This window comes from Emydura macquarii, unplaced genomic scaffold (genome assembly GCF_026122565.2).
Source record: "Emydura macquarii macquarii isolate MOO-44397 ecotype Brisbane River unplaced genomic scaffold, CSIRO-AGI_Emac_v2 contig_2422, whole genome shotgun sequence".
Lineage (NCBI taxonomy): Eukaryota > Metazoa > Chordata > Testudines > Chelidae > Emydura > Emydura macquarii.
The window spans coordinates 27,118,638-27,137,742 of NW_027132559.1; the positions used below are offsets into that span (position 1 = coordinate 27,118,638).

General features: G+C 45.5%; 1 protein-coding gene across 2 annotated transcripts in view; it reads right to left on the reverse strand.

The window, feature by feature from the left end:
- PHF14 (PHD finger protein 14) overlaps positions 1-19,105 on the reverse strand; it is a 252,195-nt gene that overhangs the window by 214,279 nt on the left and 18,811 nt on the right. For both annotated transcript variants that reach the window (XM_067562128.1, XM_067562129.1), the window contains exon 4: positions 16,520-16,664. In XM_067562128.1, the coding sequence (XP_067418229.1) occupies positions 16,520-16,664 (145 nt within the window). The remainder of the gene's footprint in view (positions 1-16,519; positions 16,665-19,105) is intronic.

The window sequence follows — 19,105 nt, forward strand, 5'->3', positions numbered from 1 at the left end:
ACAAATTGTGTTTACCGTTTGCTGCATGGGGGGATGGCTGTGCATTGGAAGAGTGAGTGGGGACACGGTGTTCCAAGGAGGTACAATGGGGGGAGCTAGAACACGCGCTCGCACATGCACAGGAGAGAGCCGTGTCAGCTTAGCTTTGGCACCAGCAGCAGTGCCAGCTTGAGCAGCAGTGAGTGAGCCAGGCGACAGCAGCTGAGGTATAGCCGAGTGAAGGGTCTGGGGGGTCGGGTGGGGGTGTCCCCAGTCCTGGGACAGGGCCAGGAGTGTGGTGGGGGGTGTGCAGGGCATGGAGGTGCATCATTGCCCCCTCCTGCGGGCTGAGGGGCAGCGGACCCCAGGGGCGGCAGCACCCCAGCTCTGGAGGGCCCACTCCGGGGCAATCGGAGGGGCTGAGGCATGTTGGGATGCCCCATCCAGCTCCCAGACGCTCCCTGCAACCCCCTAAGGATGTAAAATATTATACTGGTTAACCATTTAAATGATATAATTTTAATCATTTAAACAGTTGTTTTGTTAAGTGATATTTACATCCCTAACACGAGTATACAAGGATGGAACTATACTATACAGAATATCTGTTCTGCAGATGTTATGACTCTATAACAAGGACACAGTTTACTGTGAAGTCACAGAAATGCCATCCACCTGCATCAATGGATGGGTGAACTTGATGGTGCCATCGGTGAAAGGGGGACAGCCTCAGGAGCAAGGGAGAAAGACACTCATCAAGGAACAGGTAGCTCCTCCCTCTGGGAATCTCTGGCCCCCCACTGTCCAGTTGAGTAAGGTTGCCAACCCACCAGGATTGTCCTGGAGGTTCCAGGAATTAAAGATTAATCTTTAATTAAAGATTATATCATGTGATGAAACCTCCAGGAACATATCCAACCAAAACTGGTAACTTTACCCAGGAGGGAGAGGGGTGCTGATTGGCCATCATTCCCCAGCTCCCAGGATTTAGCTCACTGCAGGGGCCATGAAGACCCTCATGCAGGTCTCTTCCAGCAGGGAAAGGGTTAACTCACTAGCTCCCAGCAGCAACAGCAGTCCTCAAGCTTCAGATGAAAGCTGCTAAGGATTCTTGGGCCCCTTTGGAGGGTGGGGGGAGGAAGAGTTCTCTGCTCCCACCTCAGCATTTGGGCTCTGCCTGCTATCAGAGCAGGACATCTCTTAGGGAGGGATTCCATATTGACTCATCCCCACTCACCCTCCTGGCTCAAAATTGGGAGGACAGAAGCCACAAGAGAAAGCTGGTATCTGAAGCACTGTCAGCGCTGGTCAGGCCTGCAACTGTGGCCTCTCCCCAACCGCTTGTGGGAGGTCCAGGAGTGAAATGGCACCGCTACAGTGGCTGGGAGCCACATTTGTTGCCACAGGTCCCCCCCGCCCCCCAACTATCCTGCTCCAAGGGGAGGGGAGGTCATGTAGTACTGCTACAGCGGCTGGAAAGGGCCCTGGCTCTGGGTTCCTGGGCTGCCCTGCTACAGCCAGCTCTAGGGAAGCTGCTCTTCTTCCTCCCTGCCTGCGAGGGCAGGGGAGATTGGCTGAGGATCACATGGTGCCTCTCTAGTGGCTAGGAAGGGCCTAGGGTGACTAACCGTCCTGCAAATCGTAGGACAGTCCCGCAACTGGATCCTTTGTCCTGCGTCCCACAACAACTACACAATGACCTGCAAAATACAGAGTCGGGGGGGTAGGGGGGAGTGTTGGGAGTCAGAGGTGGTGGGGCTGCCCAGCCAGGCTGCTCTGTTCCGCACAGGGGTAGGAGTTGGGGGGGCTCACGGGTAAACACAGGGGGGCACGGAAGAGGCAGGGCCAGATGGGAAGGGGACTCAGGCAGAAGAGGTGGAGGCCAGCCACAGGGCAAGGTTGTTTACCTTGCTAGCAAGATACCTATCTCAATAGTTAGCAGCTAGCTACTGAATGCAGAATTTAGTTAAATGTGTTGTTTTAACTGCCTACAGCTTCCCAAAACGGGCTATTTTGCTACAGGATGAAATTAGTGCTCTTAGTTACATTAAAGGGATTTATTTATTTTAATTTTGCCATGTCCTACGAGCACTTGCAAATGAGATCATGCTGTCCTGAAACTGGACTCATGTCAGTTGGTCACTCTAGAAGCAGCCTGTGTCCCTGGGTGACCCTGTCAGGGCCAGGTCTTTTGGATCAGCCCTCACCCATCCAACTACTCTTTGAGGAGAGGGACAGGAGTCATAGGGTGCCACTATAGTGGCAGGGAGGGGGCAGGCCTGTATCCCCAAGCAGCCTTGTTAGAGCTGGGGCTGTTTCATTGCCCCCCCCCACACACACACACGAGACGAGGCCATGGGCGTTTCATGGCTGCTGCGGGATCGCGCTGCTCCTTTTGTCTGCCATTCCAGCTTCTGGTAAGTAGAAGCGGATGGTTCGCAGGAGCTTGGCCACGGGTACAGCCAGCAGCTGCCTGCTCCAGGAGCTGTTCTAAGGAAACCAGGCAGAGCGCCCATACCCTTCTGACCCATTCCTTCCCACCAAGGTGAGGAAGCAGGAGTCTTAGCCACCTCCTAACAGAGACACAGAGTTGTGGCCTCAGAAGTGGGTGAGTTTATTTGGGCAGTTTTGCCAGGGAACAGTGGGCTTGGGAGCACAGCCTCCATAGGAAGGATGTGAACAGTCGTCACAGAAAGGGATATGAGGAGAGGATCAATGGCTTGCAACAGCTGCAGAAGGAGAGTCTCAAGAGGAGGAGTGCAGCTGGGCAGGATCTGGGACTTCAGCAGGAACAGTTCACTGTGTGGATGGTGGAGAGGCAGAGGACTGCACTGGATTAGTTTAGATTAAAAATAAAACAAGTTTATTTAACTACAAAGAGGTTTTAAGTGAGTACAAGTATAAACTATTAAAGTCAAAAAGGTTTAAAGAAGAATAAAGATAAAATGCTTTCTAGTAACTAAAACTTAACAAGCTTGACTTGGTTCAAGGTAAAATCCTTAATACATATTCCCAGGAAAAGGGCTGGCCAAATTTTCAGGTCAGGATTCTTGCCCCCCAACTCCCAATTCAAAGGGCTGGTTCCTTTGTCATCTTATGTGGAAGAGCTGGGGAAAGAGAGATGCCTTGGGGTGTTTTCTGCCCTTCACTTTTATAGTCCAGTCACCCGTTGAAGTGGATTTTTCTGATGATTACCTCCCAAAGCAAAGTTTATTCAAACAGTAAAGCAGTCTGGTTGTGAAGTGTCCCCATGCTTTTTCTTCTCCCCTGTGTATGCAGTTTGCCCATTTCTCACTCTTGCTGTCTCAAGGACCCTCTTAATTACAAATCTGTCAGTAGATAGGTTAAGCCCTGCGTACCACCACATCCAGAGAAGCCCCATGGAAATCTGTCCACTGTACTGGTGTCAAAGTAGACTTCAAGATTTAGTTGAAGGCCTAATCTGTGGAATTACAAAACTTGTCATTTGAACTGCCAACCATACCTCTTGATAAGATTGGCCCCAGAGCAACCAATCATCAAGGTAAGGGAACACAATTAGCCCTAAATGACAAACATAGCAGCCATGATCTTAGAGAACAGCCTGGGGGCAAAGGAGAGGCCAAACGGAATCACTCGGTACTGCTCATATTCTGACAGGCACATCAAGCATGAAAAGTGATTTTTTAATGAAAATTCACATAGTTAAAAAAAAAAATCACAGTTACTTACCAATTGACCTATTTTTAAATTGAACTCAAACTGAAAACAAGGTCAGTTTCAGACAATGGAGAGTATGTGGATTTCACAAAACAGATTCTACACAAAAAAATTGAATGTTATAACAGAGAAGGCTGTAAAAATCAAAATGCCAGCAATTTAATGATATTTTACAATACAGTAAATACTCTTAAAAGTACACTCCTATTTAGCATAGGAAGTTCTATTCCCTGCCACATACATCACAGCAAAGTAACAAGATAAACAGATAGAAAGAGGGATGTCTGGGCAAATGTTCATTTAATTCATAGCAACTAAACCCAAGCGCAATTGCTGGCAAGTATGCTACCTACTGCAATGTCACATGCTAGGATATGTACCAGACATTTTTCTTAAGACACATTGCAATCAATATGTCAGGAGACCTGACATCACAGTTGGGGGTACCCTGCTATTACAAGCAAGTTACCAGATCTTAGCATAAAAGCATTTATCCAAAGTAACAGATTAAAGAAGATTTTATAAAATAAATGGGATTTATCCACATCTAGAAGTGAACATTTTGAAAAGTAATTATACTATAAATTTAATAAGCAGGGTCATGCTTCTCCCCCCCTTAGCATATGAATGCCTTCTTTAAATAAATCTAAAATGGAGAACACAGAATTTTAGTTTTGTGTATAAAACAAAAACTACCATAAATGTTCTTTGTCAGTAGACAAATTTCTAGGCTTGCATTGTAATTTTTCATAGACATGAAAACAAAACCAGGGTACTGCATGGAAGACTGAATTAGTAAACTAGCCTTTCATTTGCATTATTTACAGGTTTTGGTGTTAGAAACTGCAATCACTCTAAATAATAGTTACCTGCCTTACAGAGTTTATAGTGTCTACCAAGATGTTTGTAGAACTTCTAAACTCTATGCATCACATCAATTTGATTTATAAAATGAGATAAAACTCCATAAAACTGACCCAAAAGTTTATAAATTCTGAGTAAATTAGGAGTAGCTGAAAGTTTTCAGCAACAACTCAAGAACCAAGGAGAAGAAGACAGAAAGTCAGACAAACCTTCATCCCCGCAGAGATTCTTAGGGGCCTTAGTCATTCACAAGTGCTATCAGCCACACCTGTAATAAATACGGTTGCTCCTCTTCCAAGCAGCAGAAGACTTCAGGGCTTTGCAGGTCAATTTCCCATTGCAGGGGGTTGGACTGTAACTTATTTTATTTACACTATAACACCAATACAGCATTTGTGCAGAGACTGAGTACTACTCACATGCTAAGAAAAAACCTTTCAAAACTATGTGTACAGCACTATCTGGTGATTCCCACCACCACAATATAAAATTAAACACCAAAATACTGTATACATTGAATTATTCAGTCTCAAATTAAAATATTTTAATAATTAAATATATCTGAAGCTGTAGATTTCCCAGTCTGTGGCATGTAACATTTTTTTTTTTATTCTGCTGCCAAACCTAGACTCCTTGCCACAGACTTGAAGCCAATCTTGCTATACAGTACATGTACTCAATTACCTAACTGTACAGCTGAAAGTTAGGTGTAATCTCCCACATTTTATCTAATACTGTATACCCACACACAGCTCACTTATTTTCCCTTCTACTCAGTTCTTCCTATCATTCCATCCAGTCAAACTTCATAGTGCTTCACTCATTTCTTTTGATATGCTGTTTGACTAAAAAGTATCATTACTAAATTTAATCTCAGACTACTCAAATGTTAGCCAGAAATATGCCAGAAATAACTACAGAAATCAGGAAGTAGGCCATTATTTTGCAATTCACCTATAAAAAAATTATAGGTACTTGTAAATACAATCAGTTTCTTTACATTTGTGCTTCTGGAGGTGCAACATAATCCCTGAAAATTACCTTTTAACTAAAGAAAGCACATTTGAATGCATTTAGCATTCTAGAAATTCCTGTTCCAAGCAGGATGTCCATTAAGGTACAGTACACCTTATATCATTATCATAATGCAAATAAGTCAAATCCCCTGATGTCAACAGGCTTTATTTTCAATGAGCTGAAAAAACAGAAAAAGTTACTGCTCCTGAAAAATAATCAACAAAAAATCAACAAAACATGCATTTGGATAAGATGAAATTAGTAAGAGTGGATCCATAAAACAAACTCGACCAGTTTATCTCTACAAATGTCTCAATAAAGTCAGCCAATTGCCTGGCTATCTAAAAGTCCCCTTGCTCTCGAGCCCCACACCTAAAAAATTATAGTGCAGGGCTCCACTGGTCTTCCCCACAGAAATACTTCTTTCCATGTGTGCTATTAACCCAGATACAAAGTTTAAAGCAGTGTGCCAAACATATGGTTAGCTGGCTTCATGAGGTGACCATGGTATTTGTGTGGCTTAGGTGACATTCAGTTTGCACAGAAGCTAAGCTTTCATGTTAAAAAAAAATAAATAAATAAAATAAAAAGTTCCTCACTCCCAAGGTGAAGAAAACCTTTCGATTATGAACTAAGGGTAACCAGTACAGCGAGGTCTTTCCAAGTCTGCAGACAGCTTGAAACAGTGATTCAGTGCTGTGACCTCCCTGTTCCTGTATTAATCTCATTGGAGTGTCAACTATAAAGCCAAATGACGACATTTTAATATCAACATTAACCATTTCAGTGCTGACCATTTTTGCAGAGAGAATAGGGAAGAGGGTGAGAGCAAAGCTGCTTCTGCATGAAAGGACATGAAAAAGAAAAAAACAAACAAAGAAAACACACAGGAAACTGGGAGGAAAACAGAGGATGGTGATGGAAGAGAAACAGAAATATATCGTGGTGATCTGAAAAGGCTGGTATGTTTTTCCACTTAATGACATTATACGCAACAATAAAGCTCTGAACAATAAACTAAAAATTATAGTTATGACAGGCCTATAACTGGGAGATTTAGCCTCCTTCCAAGATTGACATTTAGGAAGAACCATCCACCCCGATGGGTTGAAACCGGAAGTCCACACCTGCCAGACCAGAAGCAGAGGGGCAGGACAGGAACCAGAAGTATTAGAGGCGGGCCCAGTAACTCAGTTGAGCAGTAGATGATGAGGGACAGACACCTCCCGCCATTCCAGCAACAATCCCAAACTATCAGAATCACCAGAAACGCCCGACACCAAAGAACTGCTGGCATTACCACTGGATGTGTACCTTGAAGAGGTGGAGGACAACCCTAGGACTCAGATACACCTCAGGACGGGTAGGAAATAGCCCAGGGACAGCTGACCATGGTCCATCTGTGCTCCTCCTACAGCCCCTATCAATGCGTTTTGGCTGGAGCCCCACCAATCCAGTGGTGAAGCACTCCACCACTGTTAGGGCCCTGGGCTGGGACATAGTAGAGTCGGGTGGGCCTGCATCCCCCTACCCCGCTCTGCCACGCCACCCCTGATGCGACAGACACCCCCACTGGGCTAGGAGGCCTGTATCCCCACTCATCCCCTTTGCCAATGGCTGTAGACTGCCAGCTTGCCCCCCGCCCCCAGGGGCTGGGGCCCGCAACGTTAGGACCACCATATCTGGCCAGGGGTCCCAAGAACTGCTAGTTTCCCCTCCGACAGAAGTTGTTCCTGCAGGACATAGCAGCCGGGGGGCATAGCCTCCCTCAATGATTGATATTGAGGGAGGGCCACCACCCCTACCCACACCTAAGTTAGTCTACAAGGCAATATTCTATCCTGGATCCTTGTGCAAGCCTCCCACTGATATCAGAGAATGTTCCACTATGGATAGAAGGAAGTACATAAATCCTACATGTACAAGTACATGTACATCCTACATCCATACATCCTACAAGCCCATAATTAAACATGAAATTCAGTCCTCTTTGTTTGATACCCCTCACTTCAAGAGATAATAGCCGAATGCCTCTTTTCCCTAAAAAAACAAGATTACTTACCAGTAACTGATGTTCTTCGAGATGTGTTGCTCATGTCCATTCCACTATAGGTGTGTGTACGCCTCTGTGCATGGTTACCCAGGACTTTTTTCCCCTTAGCAGATCCTGTGGGGCCGGCTCCAGCACCCCCTGAAGCCCACGCATATGGCATGGTATATGAGGCGCTGCCAGCCCTACGCCCCCTCAGTCCCTTCTTTCTGCCAATTCCGGCAGTGGGGACAGCGGGTGGGTTGTGGAATGGACATGAGCAACACATCTCAAAAAACATCAGTTACTGGTAAGTAACCTTGTTTTCTTCTTCAAGTGATTGCTCATGTCCATTCCACTATAGGTGACTAACAGGCAACACCTTTGGAGATGGGTAGGTGTTACTGGTGAGCTGCTCTCAGCATCGCTCTGCCAAATCCCGCATCCTCTCTCACCTGCTGGATGATGGCATAGTGGGATGTGAAGGTATGCACCGACAACCAGATGGCAGCTTTGCAGATGTCGTGCAGGGGTACTCTCTCCAGGAAGGCTGTAGCTGAGGCTTGAGCTCTGGCTGAGTGCACTGTGATGATTCCAGGAAGCTGCACCTTCGCCTGCTCATAGCAGAACTTGATGCATGATGTAATCCATGAAGAGATGCGCTGGGTGGAGACAGGTGAGCCTTTCATCCGGTCAGCCACTGCGACGAAGAGCTGCGTCAATTTCTGGAATGGCTTTGTGTGCTCGATATAGAAGGCCAGGGCTCGTCTCATGTCCAGTGAATGCCATCTCCTCTCCTCCTCCAAATCGTGAGGTTTGGGAAAAACATGGGGAGAAAAATATCTTGGTTACAATTAAATTGGAAAACTACCTTGGATAGGAAGGCCGGATGTGGCCTCAGCTGAACCCTGTCTTTATAGAATACCGTATAAGGGGGCTTTGAGGTCAAAACCCTAATCTCAGAGACCCTCCTGGCTGAGATAATGGCCACCAGGAAGGCTACCTTCCATGAAAGGATGAGTAGAGGGCATGAAGCCATGGGTTCAAAGGGGGGCCCCCGTGAGTCTCGAGAGGACCAAGTTGAGATCCCAGGGAGGCACTGGGTCACAGACCTGAGGATAAAGCCTGTCCACCCCTTGAGGAACCTGACCAACATGGGATGGGAGAACAGTGATCTCCCCTCTAGCGGCTGATGGAAGGCCAAAATGGCCACCAGGTGAACCTTCAACGAGACCAGAGCCAGACCCTGGAGCTTTAGCTGGAGCAGGTACTCCAGGATCGCCTGTATAGGCGAGAGGCTGGGCGGAATACCCCGGGACTCCGCCCAACAGGTAAACTGCCTCCACTTAGCCTGATACACAACCTGTGTAGAAGGCTTCCTGCTGCCAAGCATGACTTGCTGAACCTTCACCAAGCAGGCTTTCTCTCCCTCCGTCAGCCACAGAGCCTCGAGGCCATGAGGTGCAAGGAGTTCAGGTCCGGGTGCAACAGGCCACCGTGGTCCTGGAATAGAAGGTCATGTCACCTCGGGAGCTCCAGGGATGGGGCGATCGAAAGATCTGGCAGCATGCTGAACCAGTGCTGTCTCAGCCAGGCTGGAGTGATGAGTATAACATTCGCCCTGTCCCTCTTTATTTTCAGCAGCACCTTGAGTAGGAGGGGAATGGGCAGAAACACATACATGAGGGTCCCCGTCCAGTCCATGAGGAATGTGTCAGAAATTGACCCAGTCTCACAACCCCGGAGCGAGCAGAACCTCGGACATTTCGTGTTCCAGGCCGACGCGAATAGGTCCAGTTTGGGAATGCCCCACTTCTGGAAGATCATAGCCACCACCTCTGGGTGCAATGACTAGTCGTGGCGGGGTAGAAACGACCTGCAGAGGTGATCCGCCTCGTCATTCCTCACTCCCAGGAGGTGAGAGGCAGTCAAGCGGACGTCGCGCCTAAAGGTAAGGTCCCACAGACGGATAGCTTCCTCACAGAGGGCCGAGGAGCGTGCTCCCTCCTGCCTGTTTATGTAAAACATGGCTGTGGTGTTGTCCATCAGCATCTGAACCACCCTGCCTATCAGGAATCAGAGGAATGTCTTGCATGCTAGGCAAATGGCCCTCAGCTCCTTCACGTTGATGTGCAGGCGCCTCTCCTCCTCGCCCGACCAGAGCCCCTGAGTGCCTAAATTGGCGCTGGTGTGGGCTCCCCATCCTACAACCGACGCATCGGAAGTTAGGGGAACCAACGGGACCAGTTCCCTGAACAGAACACCCTTCATCACTGCCCTGGGAGTCCGCCACCAGTTTAGGGAGGCTAAGATGGGCGGGGGAAATGTGACCACCCAGTCCAATGGGTGTCCGCTCGGCACATATACCAAGGCCAACTATGGCTGAAGCAGTCTGAGCCTCAGGCGAGCTAGTCTCACTACATACGTGCAGGCCGCCATGTGGCCTAACAGCTGTAGGCAATGCTTGGCCATTGTCATGGGGCATTGGTGCAGCTGGGAGATGATAGAAACCATCATCTCCAAATGTGGCTGAGGCAGGAAGGCTCTGGCCTTGTAAGCGTCCAGGGTGGCCCCAATGAATTCTATGCATTAAACTGGGGTTAGTGTGGACTTCTGTTCGTTTATGAGTAGTCCCAGCCTGCTGCATGTGGAGCAAGTGAGGGTCACGCTGTTCTGCATTTGGGACCTGGACCTGCCCCTGATCAGCCAATCGTCCAGGTAAGGAAAAATTTGCACACCCTTTCGTCTCAGGTGGGTAGCCACTACCGTCATGCACTTGGTAAACACCCTTGGAGATGAAGATAGGCCAAAGGGCAGGGCTGTAAACTGGTAGTAGGAGCCAGCCACCGTGAAACAGAGAGAACGCTGTGGCTGGGGAGGATAGACACATGAAAGTATGCGTCTTTGAGATCGAGGGCGGCATACCAGTCTCCTGGATCCAAGGAAGGAATTATGGAGGCTAGGGAAACCATGCGGAACCTGAGTCTTCTGACGACCCCTTTGGGATGAGGAAGTACCTCGAAAAGAACACCTTCCGCCTTCTGCCTTGAGAGACCATTTCTACCGCTCCCAGGTTGAGAAGGGTGTCCACCTCCTGCAAGAGGAATTGCTCGTGAGAGGGCTCCCTGAAGAGGGACGGAGAGGGAGGGTTGTGGGGGGTAGGGGGAAAGGTAGATGTAAACAGTAGAGCATAGCCCCCTGAGACTATCCGAAGGACCCAACAGTCTGAAGTGATTTTTGCTCATTTGGGATAGAAGGACCTTAACCTGTTTAAGAAGGGGCGGGACAGAGCGGATCCAGAAGAGCAGTCGGGCGCCACACTCAGGCGCACCATCAAAATTGCCTCCTGGTTGCCCAACCTCCTGGGGAGCCGAGGACAAGCTAGTGGGCTGATTCCTTCTTCTAAACCCCCTATTCCTATCCCCATTCCTATAGGGTTGAAAAGGCCTGGGCGGAGGTCTTGGCTGCTGCTGCGCCTGGGGCCGTAACTGACGCCTGGAAAACTGGGGAGTGTAAAGGCCCAGGGAGAGAAGCGTGGCCCTGGAGTCCGTCAGACCATGCAACTTCGCATCGGTCTGGTCGGAGAATAGGGCCGAACTATCAAAGGGGAGGTCCTGAATAGACTGCTGCACCTCCTGGGAGAGGCCCGAGGATTGCAGCCACGAGCACCTTCTCATACAGATGGCGGAGGCTATGGCCCTGCCTGCCGAGTCAGCAGCGTCACAGGATGTCTGGAGCGCTGCCCTAGCTACCATGGTTTCTTCCTCCATGATGGCACTAAAGTCTGCAGCCTGGTCCTGGGGCAGGGCCTCAGCAAACCGCCTGAGGGAGTCCCACAGGTTGAAAGTATATCTGCCCAGGAGGGCCTGATGGTTGGCAATCCTGAACTGCAGGCTTGCTGTGAAATAAACCTTTCAGCTTTTTGTTGTCCTTGTTCTTTGGAGTGGACCTTGGTTGACCTTGTCTGTCTCGCTGGTTAGCCACATCTACCACCAGAGTTCCTGGAGCGGGATGAGTGAACAAATACTCAAACCCCTCGGCTGGGACGTAATATTTTTTCTCGGCCACCTTTCACATAGGGGCGACCAAAGAAGGGGTTTGCCATAGGGCCTTTATAATCTTAAGGACCCTTTCATGGACTGGAAGGGCCACTCTCGCTGGGGCAGCTGCCGCCAGCACATTTAAGAGGCTATCTTCGGCCTCTTTTAACGCCTTCACCTCCAGCCCCAAGTTGGAGGCCACCCTCAAGCAGCTCCTCATGAGCCCTGAAATCCTCCAGTGGCGCCAAATGATCCTGGGAGACTGCCTCGTCAGGTGAGGAGGAAGAAGACTGCCGAGGTGCATCCTGTGGGTGCACCCCCTCCTGGTGAAGGGTTGCACCTGTTGAGGGTCCCTCCATGGGGTCTGACTCCTCGTCTGGGGAAAGGTGTCTATGGGCCTTCTCCTGTGCCGGAAGCACGGACTGCACCCCCGATGACATAATGGATTAGGGCCCCGGCCCCACCTGGATCCTCCATGGGGTCCAATAAGGCCATTGTTGCGACCATTGTCCCTGGGGCCAACCCGGGGCTGACTGAGCCACAGGCTGTGATGCTTTCTGGGGCCATTGGCTTGCCTGACGACTGTCCCCCCAGGAGACCCCGAGTCATCCTCATTGTCAGAGGCCCTGGACCGGCAGTGCTGTGTATGTCCTCAGTCCCGGGCACCCTTCCGTGCCGGGGACCACCCTCTCGATGCCTTCGACCTGGAGGAAAATGCGGACTGCCTCTGTTGCCGCGAGCGGTGCTGATGAACGGCGGTGCGCGCCGAAGAGCTAGAGGTACCAGAACATCGTCTCGGTACCGATGATTTCCACTGCCGTTTGCCTTGCGGCCCTGCAGACACCTTCAGTGACTGAGGTAGGTGCCGCCCTGAACTCCTCAGTGCCGAGCCAGATTCCGGCGACCTGATTCTGTGTCATGGACTGTGTGGTGCTGGGTCTTCCTCCGGCGACTAGATTCTGCGCCGTCTAGGTACAGGCGAACTTCTCAGTGCCAGGGATCTGGAACGGGAGCTGTCCGAGCACTGCCTGGCAGACCTTGACCGGTGCCGCCTCCTGGCATGTGCTGCCTCCGGTACCAGGGAGCAATGTCGGCACCAAGAGGGATACTCCACGTCCTGTGTCAGTGCAAGTCAGCTCGACGACACCGACCTGGAGCGACTATTAGGGGAGCGGCTCTGCTCTAACCGTGGAGACCGTCAGGCAGGAGATCTTCCTCCCCTTACCAGGGATCTCCACTGCCATTCAGGGAGACCCAATGCAGGTTTCCCCCATGACACCAGCCCCTTCTCCCTCAGCAGAGGGGGGGGGGGCGCGGAGGTGACGTAGGCAAGGCCAACAATGCTCTTGCCACCTGAAAAGCCTCTGGTGTCGACAGCATCAGCAGGGGCACTCTCCCACTCCCAGGAGTCGGGGTAGGCTCCCTGACCAGAGATGCAGGCACTGGAGAAGACTCAATGGGCCAGGTCTGGAGCATCTCCATACTCGACCCTGCCCATACCGATGGCGCAGGGGAGTGTCCGTGCTACGCATGCTGCTTCTTCCTTTTGGTGCCGGCAATGTTGCGCAGTGCCGAGTCGAGGCCGGTGCCAGCGGTGTGCTCTGTACCGAGGTCATGCTCGGTGCCGAGGTGGATTGGGCCGGCTCAGACGCCAGGCGGAGCACTGCCTCCATCAATAGGGCTTTCAACCGGATCTCTTGATCCTTTTGAGTCCTCGGTTTAAAAGCCCTGCAGATCTTACACATCTTTTCTGTGGGCTTCCCCCAAGCACTTAAGGCAGCGGTCATGGGGGTCGCTGAGCGGGAAGGCCTTCCCACAGGAGACACATGGCTTGAATCCCAGTGACCGGGGCATAGCCCGGCTGCTCAAAGTGCCTGCAGGGACTTGCCTTATCTCTAACTACTCTTAACAAAACTTAACAACTACTTAACTAACTAAAACTAACTTAGAATATCAATCAAGTCCAAACAAGAGGAATAGTATTTGCTGAGAGCAAGGCTAGTTCCAGCAACCGTTAGGGGTGGAAAGAAGGAACTGAGGGGGCATAGGGCAGGCAGCACCTCATATACAGTGGCATGTATGCAGGGCTCCAGGGAGCGCTGGAGCTAGCCCTACGGGATCTGCTAAGGGGAAAAAGGTTCTGGATAACCGTGCACGGAGGCGTGCACACACCTATAGTGGAATGGACATGAGCAAGCACTCGAAGAAGAACTGCTTGGCTTTTGAGCAAAAGACCCCAGTAAGTCCTCTTCTAAGCAGACTAGATGCCTAGCTAGCAGCCAAGAAGACATTTCCACAATTTATTTCCCTACATAAATGTTTTAAAATAAATTCAAGCTCCTAAAGTAAAACAAGTGTTTCATGGATTGATGTAGAGATAACCAACAATTTGATTTTAAACGTATTAAATACATTTTGATTATCAGTGACAAGCCTGTTACATTTGTAGCAATTTGGACTTACTTGAATTATTTGATTGTATTGGTATTCTAAAAAGTTCAGGAAAAAATATACACATTGTACTGTTTACATCAAGAGATACAAGAGGAAGCTTTGAAGACAAACATGTTAAGTGACAACTTAAGTTTAGACATTTAGAATTAATAAGATATAAAAATCTTGTTATAAAAAATATATGGAACTATTACGGTGCAAACACAGACAACTATCATCTTCATATCTTTTGATGAAATAGAGGTTTAGTAAACTCAAGGAAGAATTACAAATGTTTCATGAATTAAAAAACAAGGTATTTTCCCTGTAAATAAAGTGGATGGATTATAAACACTTCTCTAATATAGAATAACAATTCAATCATCACTCAAGGACATTAAATATTTGTTTCTTTTTTCTAATAAGCTAAACCAACACCTAGCTAGGGAAACTAAAAAATTGCTGTAAAAGTTTAGTTTAAAATAGTTTCCTGCATCCTACATCCATCTACAATCTGCACATTTAACAGATTATGAAATAGAAGTTGTGTCCAATGCAGAGACAGATGGGTTCTGGAATTAACCATAAAATTTCAGATTCTCAGTTCATGAATTTGTAGCTAACTCAAAGCATAAGATGTAAAGTGTTCTCAAAATGTGATTTAATAAGTAGCAAAAGGTGGAGTGAGGAGATCAAGAATGTGATATTTATCTGGAATGACTTATTTCATACACAAAACACCAAGTTCTCTTACTGACCACTCCGATTGTTCCCGCCTTATCAAAAGACTTTAGGTAGCCCTAAATTCACTGAGGATATTTCAGTCAACGAAAGAAGGGCTAACAATGTGTCAAGCAAACTGTCAAAATTTATCTGGAGGCAATATGAACTCAAAAAGCCAACTAACTTTCTCTCTAGTTCCAAGGGACAAAGAAAAAAGGAAATATTTTTGGAAGAGATTCAGTCTAAAGTTAAACTTTTCTACGTTAAGAAAAAAATGATTTTATCTTTTTAAAGCAATCTGCAAAGAAAATAAGAGTGGTTCTTTCTGGCTTCTATAGAATAATAAAGAACACTGGAGTTTTGGGGGTTTCTTCTCACTTTTCTTTTTTTTTTAAATACTTCAGAAATTCAGGTCATCTACCTTGTTTTCCTAGGAAACTCTATGGACAAGTCAGAAATGACAGGGACAGGACATCAGAAAAAAAACAAGCAAATGTAACCTGAGTAGGTAAGAAGAAAAGCATTTTTACTCCAACTATCTAAAAATTTTGTGATTTTTGTTTATAGCTACCTAACTCTGACTCTTGGAGAGTGGGGGGGGGAAGCACCCCCACTCTTCAATTAAGGCTGACGAAGCTCCCAAACCTTATTTCAGAGTTAGCCAAGAAGTCTTCCTACAAAAAACAGGGAAAAATAGAACCTGATTTTCCTGGTATTTCTGAGGTAAGAAAACCAACCACACACCCACACAGCAAAGCAAACAATTTAAAGAATTCAGGCTATTATAAAGAATCAAATAATGGCACAAATTTCTCTCTAACTTGCAGGTTATCTTTAACTTGCTTAATCTACCAACATATTTGTAAAATCCTTCCAGAATCATACCAAAATAAAATGTATGCTCAAACTTGTAGTACAACTAATGAACAGACTAAAGGAGATTTTTGAGCCTCAATTTTTTCATGAAACACACAAGGCAGGCAGATTGATACCACCTACTGGAAAGTCTGCCTAATTGTATCTATAAAACAACTCCCCCTAGCGCCCTTATCATTGTCTGCATGTTACAAGAAGCCTTCTACATGCACAATTTTACCCTACGTGGACTTTTTGAACAATTAGCAAGTGAAAAACCTACTACTTTTCAGTTCCTCTTTTCAAGTAGTGTGAACTTCCTCCTGATTTCAATCCATTATCCTCACTAATATATTGCATTTAACAAGTATCTAACTTTCACATGAACTCAACTGCTCTGACCATACCCCTTCCCAATCAACTCCATGCACTTTTTGGCCTTCATTGGCTCTCTGTCCACTTTGCGTCACTGCAAACTGCTGTTAGAATTCTTACAGCCATGACCTTATGCCCTAGTTTATGAAACAGAAACACCACATTAATATAACTAAATTTAATCTGATCTCCCAATAGTAAAACCTGAACATTACTATCCTGCATTTTAATATTTTCAAACTGGGATTCATATTAAAACTATCTTATAGCTTGCCCCACATTTTCTGAAGTTTCTTCTCCAAAAGCATAGAATGCACATTTACCTTTGTTCTGTTCGGGTGAAATTTACACCATTACAAGAGACCTGTGCAATACAAAGAGACTAACAACAGGTTTTTAGGGTTCATGTGTCAGACCAGGCAGCTTACTCTTTTTATATAAGAAGTAAGCTTTGCCTTTATGTTTTCCTTCCCAATAATAAAATAGAATAAAGAAACAAAATTACCTTCATGCACTGTTATTCCACAATTGTCACACTGGATAATTTCATCAGCATCTTCACTGTTATCCCCAAGACAAACACAGCAAATCAGAATGTGGTCCATTTTCTGGGAGGTCCAGTTTTGAGACTTTTCAAGGATGAGCGAGTCCTAGCATTGAAAAAATTAAGGTGCACTGATTACACTGGGAATCACACTAAAATTGTTTATTTTTTCCTATTAGAAACAGGCATTTGCCCAATGAAAACAAAAATAATGTAATAAAAGACTTAAGGATAAAATATATCACTGCCCTGTTTTTATATTTATAAATCTATATGTATATAAAAACATTTTAAAGCATGTAAAAACCTGCAAGCGCTTAATAATTCATGTGATAAAAAAAGCCTTCCTCTCAACAATAATCATATCACATACAAATGAAATTCTGCCATCCACTCTTTAGGGTCTTGATAACGCCTGCAGTAGAGAGACCTTGCTTGGGTGGGCCCTTATAAGATCCACTGGAGCAGATCTCCCTTCCAGCAGATCTTATCCACCAACTTGATTTAAATTGTTGGTGTTATTCAAAAAAGGAACATCAGAAATACACAAAACTTCACTGCAAAAAGAACTAAGGTTCAAAGTATGTTTCAGGAGACCAGCTAACTTCCAAAAGATTATTACATGAAAATCTATACCTTCCCGATAGCCCATACAAGTATTTTAAAAAAAAATCCAGAAATAGACTGAACCAGCTCCCTATTTCCATAAAATGTTTCATGAATTATCCACCTCACTTGTTTTGTCCCACTCCCACTTTCTGTAATGAAATTATCCTTTTGGAAGTATACTGCTGATTTTACATATGGTTTATATTAAATGTGTAATAATTTCTCATCTTCTCACTACTGCCATGAGTAAAGGTTTGCAGGATCAGTTACATAGCTTATAACGTGCTTTAGAATTCTTCACAGTAAAAGGCACTATATAAAATTAAATATACTAATTTACGTCATTTTATATAATTCAATTAGGAATTTCTCTCATGAAAACATAGAGCAGTCTATATGGTTTAGACATAAAAGTGAAGGATAAATTCTGGGCATTTTCAACCTTTCAAAGTATTTATATGAATAATATTTAGAATGGATTTAAGGTTGTCCTCAAATTGATTAATATGTTTCTGGACTGTAGAATTGTTTGTGTGTACTGTATTAGCACCCCACTGCTACCCAATTTTTATAAAAGGAGTAGACTGAACTCTGACTGACTTCACCAATAAAGTCTTAATATATGGAGAGGTGAGGCACCAGATGGTCTAGTAATAAAAAACATCACTGCTGATTAATTAAAAAAGCATTTGTAATAGTTTCAGAGCAGAGGTTGGCAATTCATGACTGACAGAGCTACTATTAGAATTCTTGGCATATCCCAGAATCTGTACTGTTGTGGATTTTGAAGCAACAGGAAAAAAAATGGGCGGGGTGGAAGTTTTCTTTTTAAAACCTCTTATTCCCATCCCAAATCATCATTTCTGATTATGATAAGGTGTTAACACCCTCTTTCCACATATCCTGAACATATAGAGAATTATCTTGTTATTTTTGCTAACATAAGATGTATTTTTAAAAGAATGAATATTTTAACTCTTAGTCCATATGGGGACTAGAGAACCACTGATCTATCACCTCCCACAGTCTCTCATTCCCACACAGCATTGCTCTCAAGATGTTTTGTCTTCCGTTGCCACCAGGAAAAGCTCCACAGATTACTTGTGGCCCATGGGACAATATTTTGAGAACCATTTTCTTAGAAAATATTCTGATGCCCAAGTGGGTCTGAAGACATAAAAGTCATTTGCCACCCTTGCGTCATTTATTGAACGATCATTTTGCTCAAAATTAAAAGTAATACAGTACTAGACAGAGAATATCATGAGGAGTCAACATTTCCCTGATTCAAGGGCAATTAGTTTCCAGATGATGTGGATTTGTGATATTCTCCTTCCTAAAGTTTCTTAAAAACAAAAAAGTGTTTCTAGTTGCAATATTTAGGACAACAATTAATAGTTACAATGTAGTGGTAAAAGACCAATCACAGTCTCTGAGGAGGAGGAACATATGGTTCAGCATAAACTTTTGCATGAGAGGAATTAAGTTAACAGGAACAGTTATTCTGTTATGTTGTCATTACAATATACTAAATGCACATTAATAATCCTTTCTGCAAAAGAAAATGCATGCTGTACAATTAGCATAAAATTGTTTTAAAATTTCTAGTACTCAAATATTGAGAAAAATGAGGTCAAGACCAAACTGTTGATTTGAAAGTTTGAGTAATATATCTAGCTCCACAAAATTTTAATGAATTTTCCAAAACTCAAGGAGATTCATTTCCAATATAGTAAAACCACCATTTCTACATTAAGCAAAAGAATTGTGCCTAGCTCTTAGATAACTTGAAAAAAGTTTGCACACTGAAGCTATGAATAAAATGTAATTTAGTACAGTGTGTTTGCCAACACCACGTGGAGAAACTGTTGACTTGGTTGTTATATTTTTCTGAAGTTTAAGTCTACATACATCTCAGGAGATTAATAATAGAGCTCT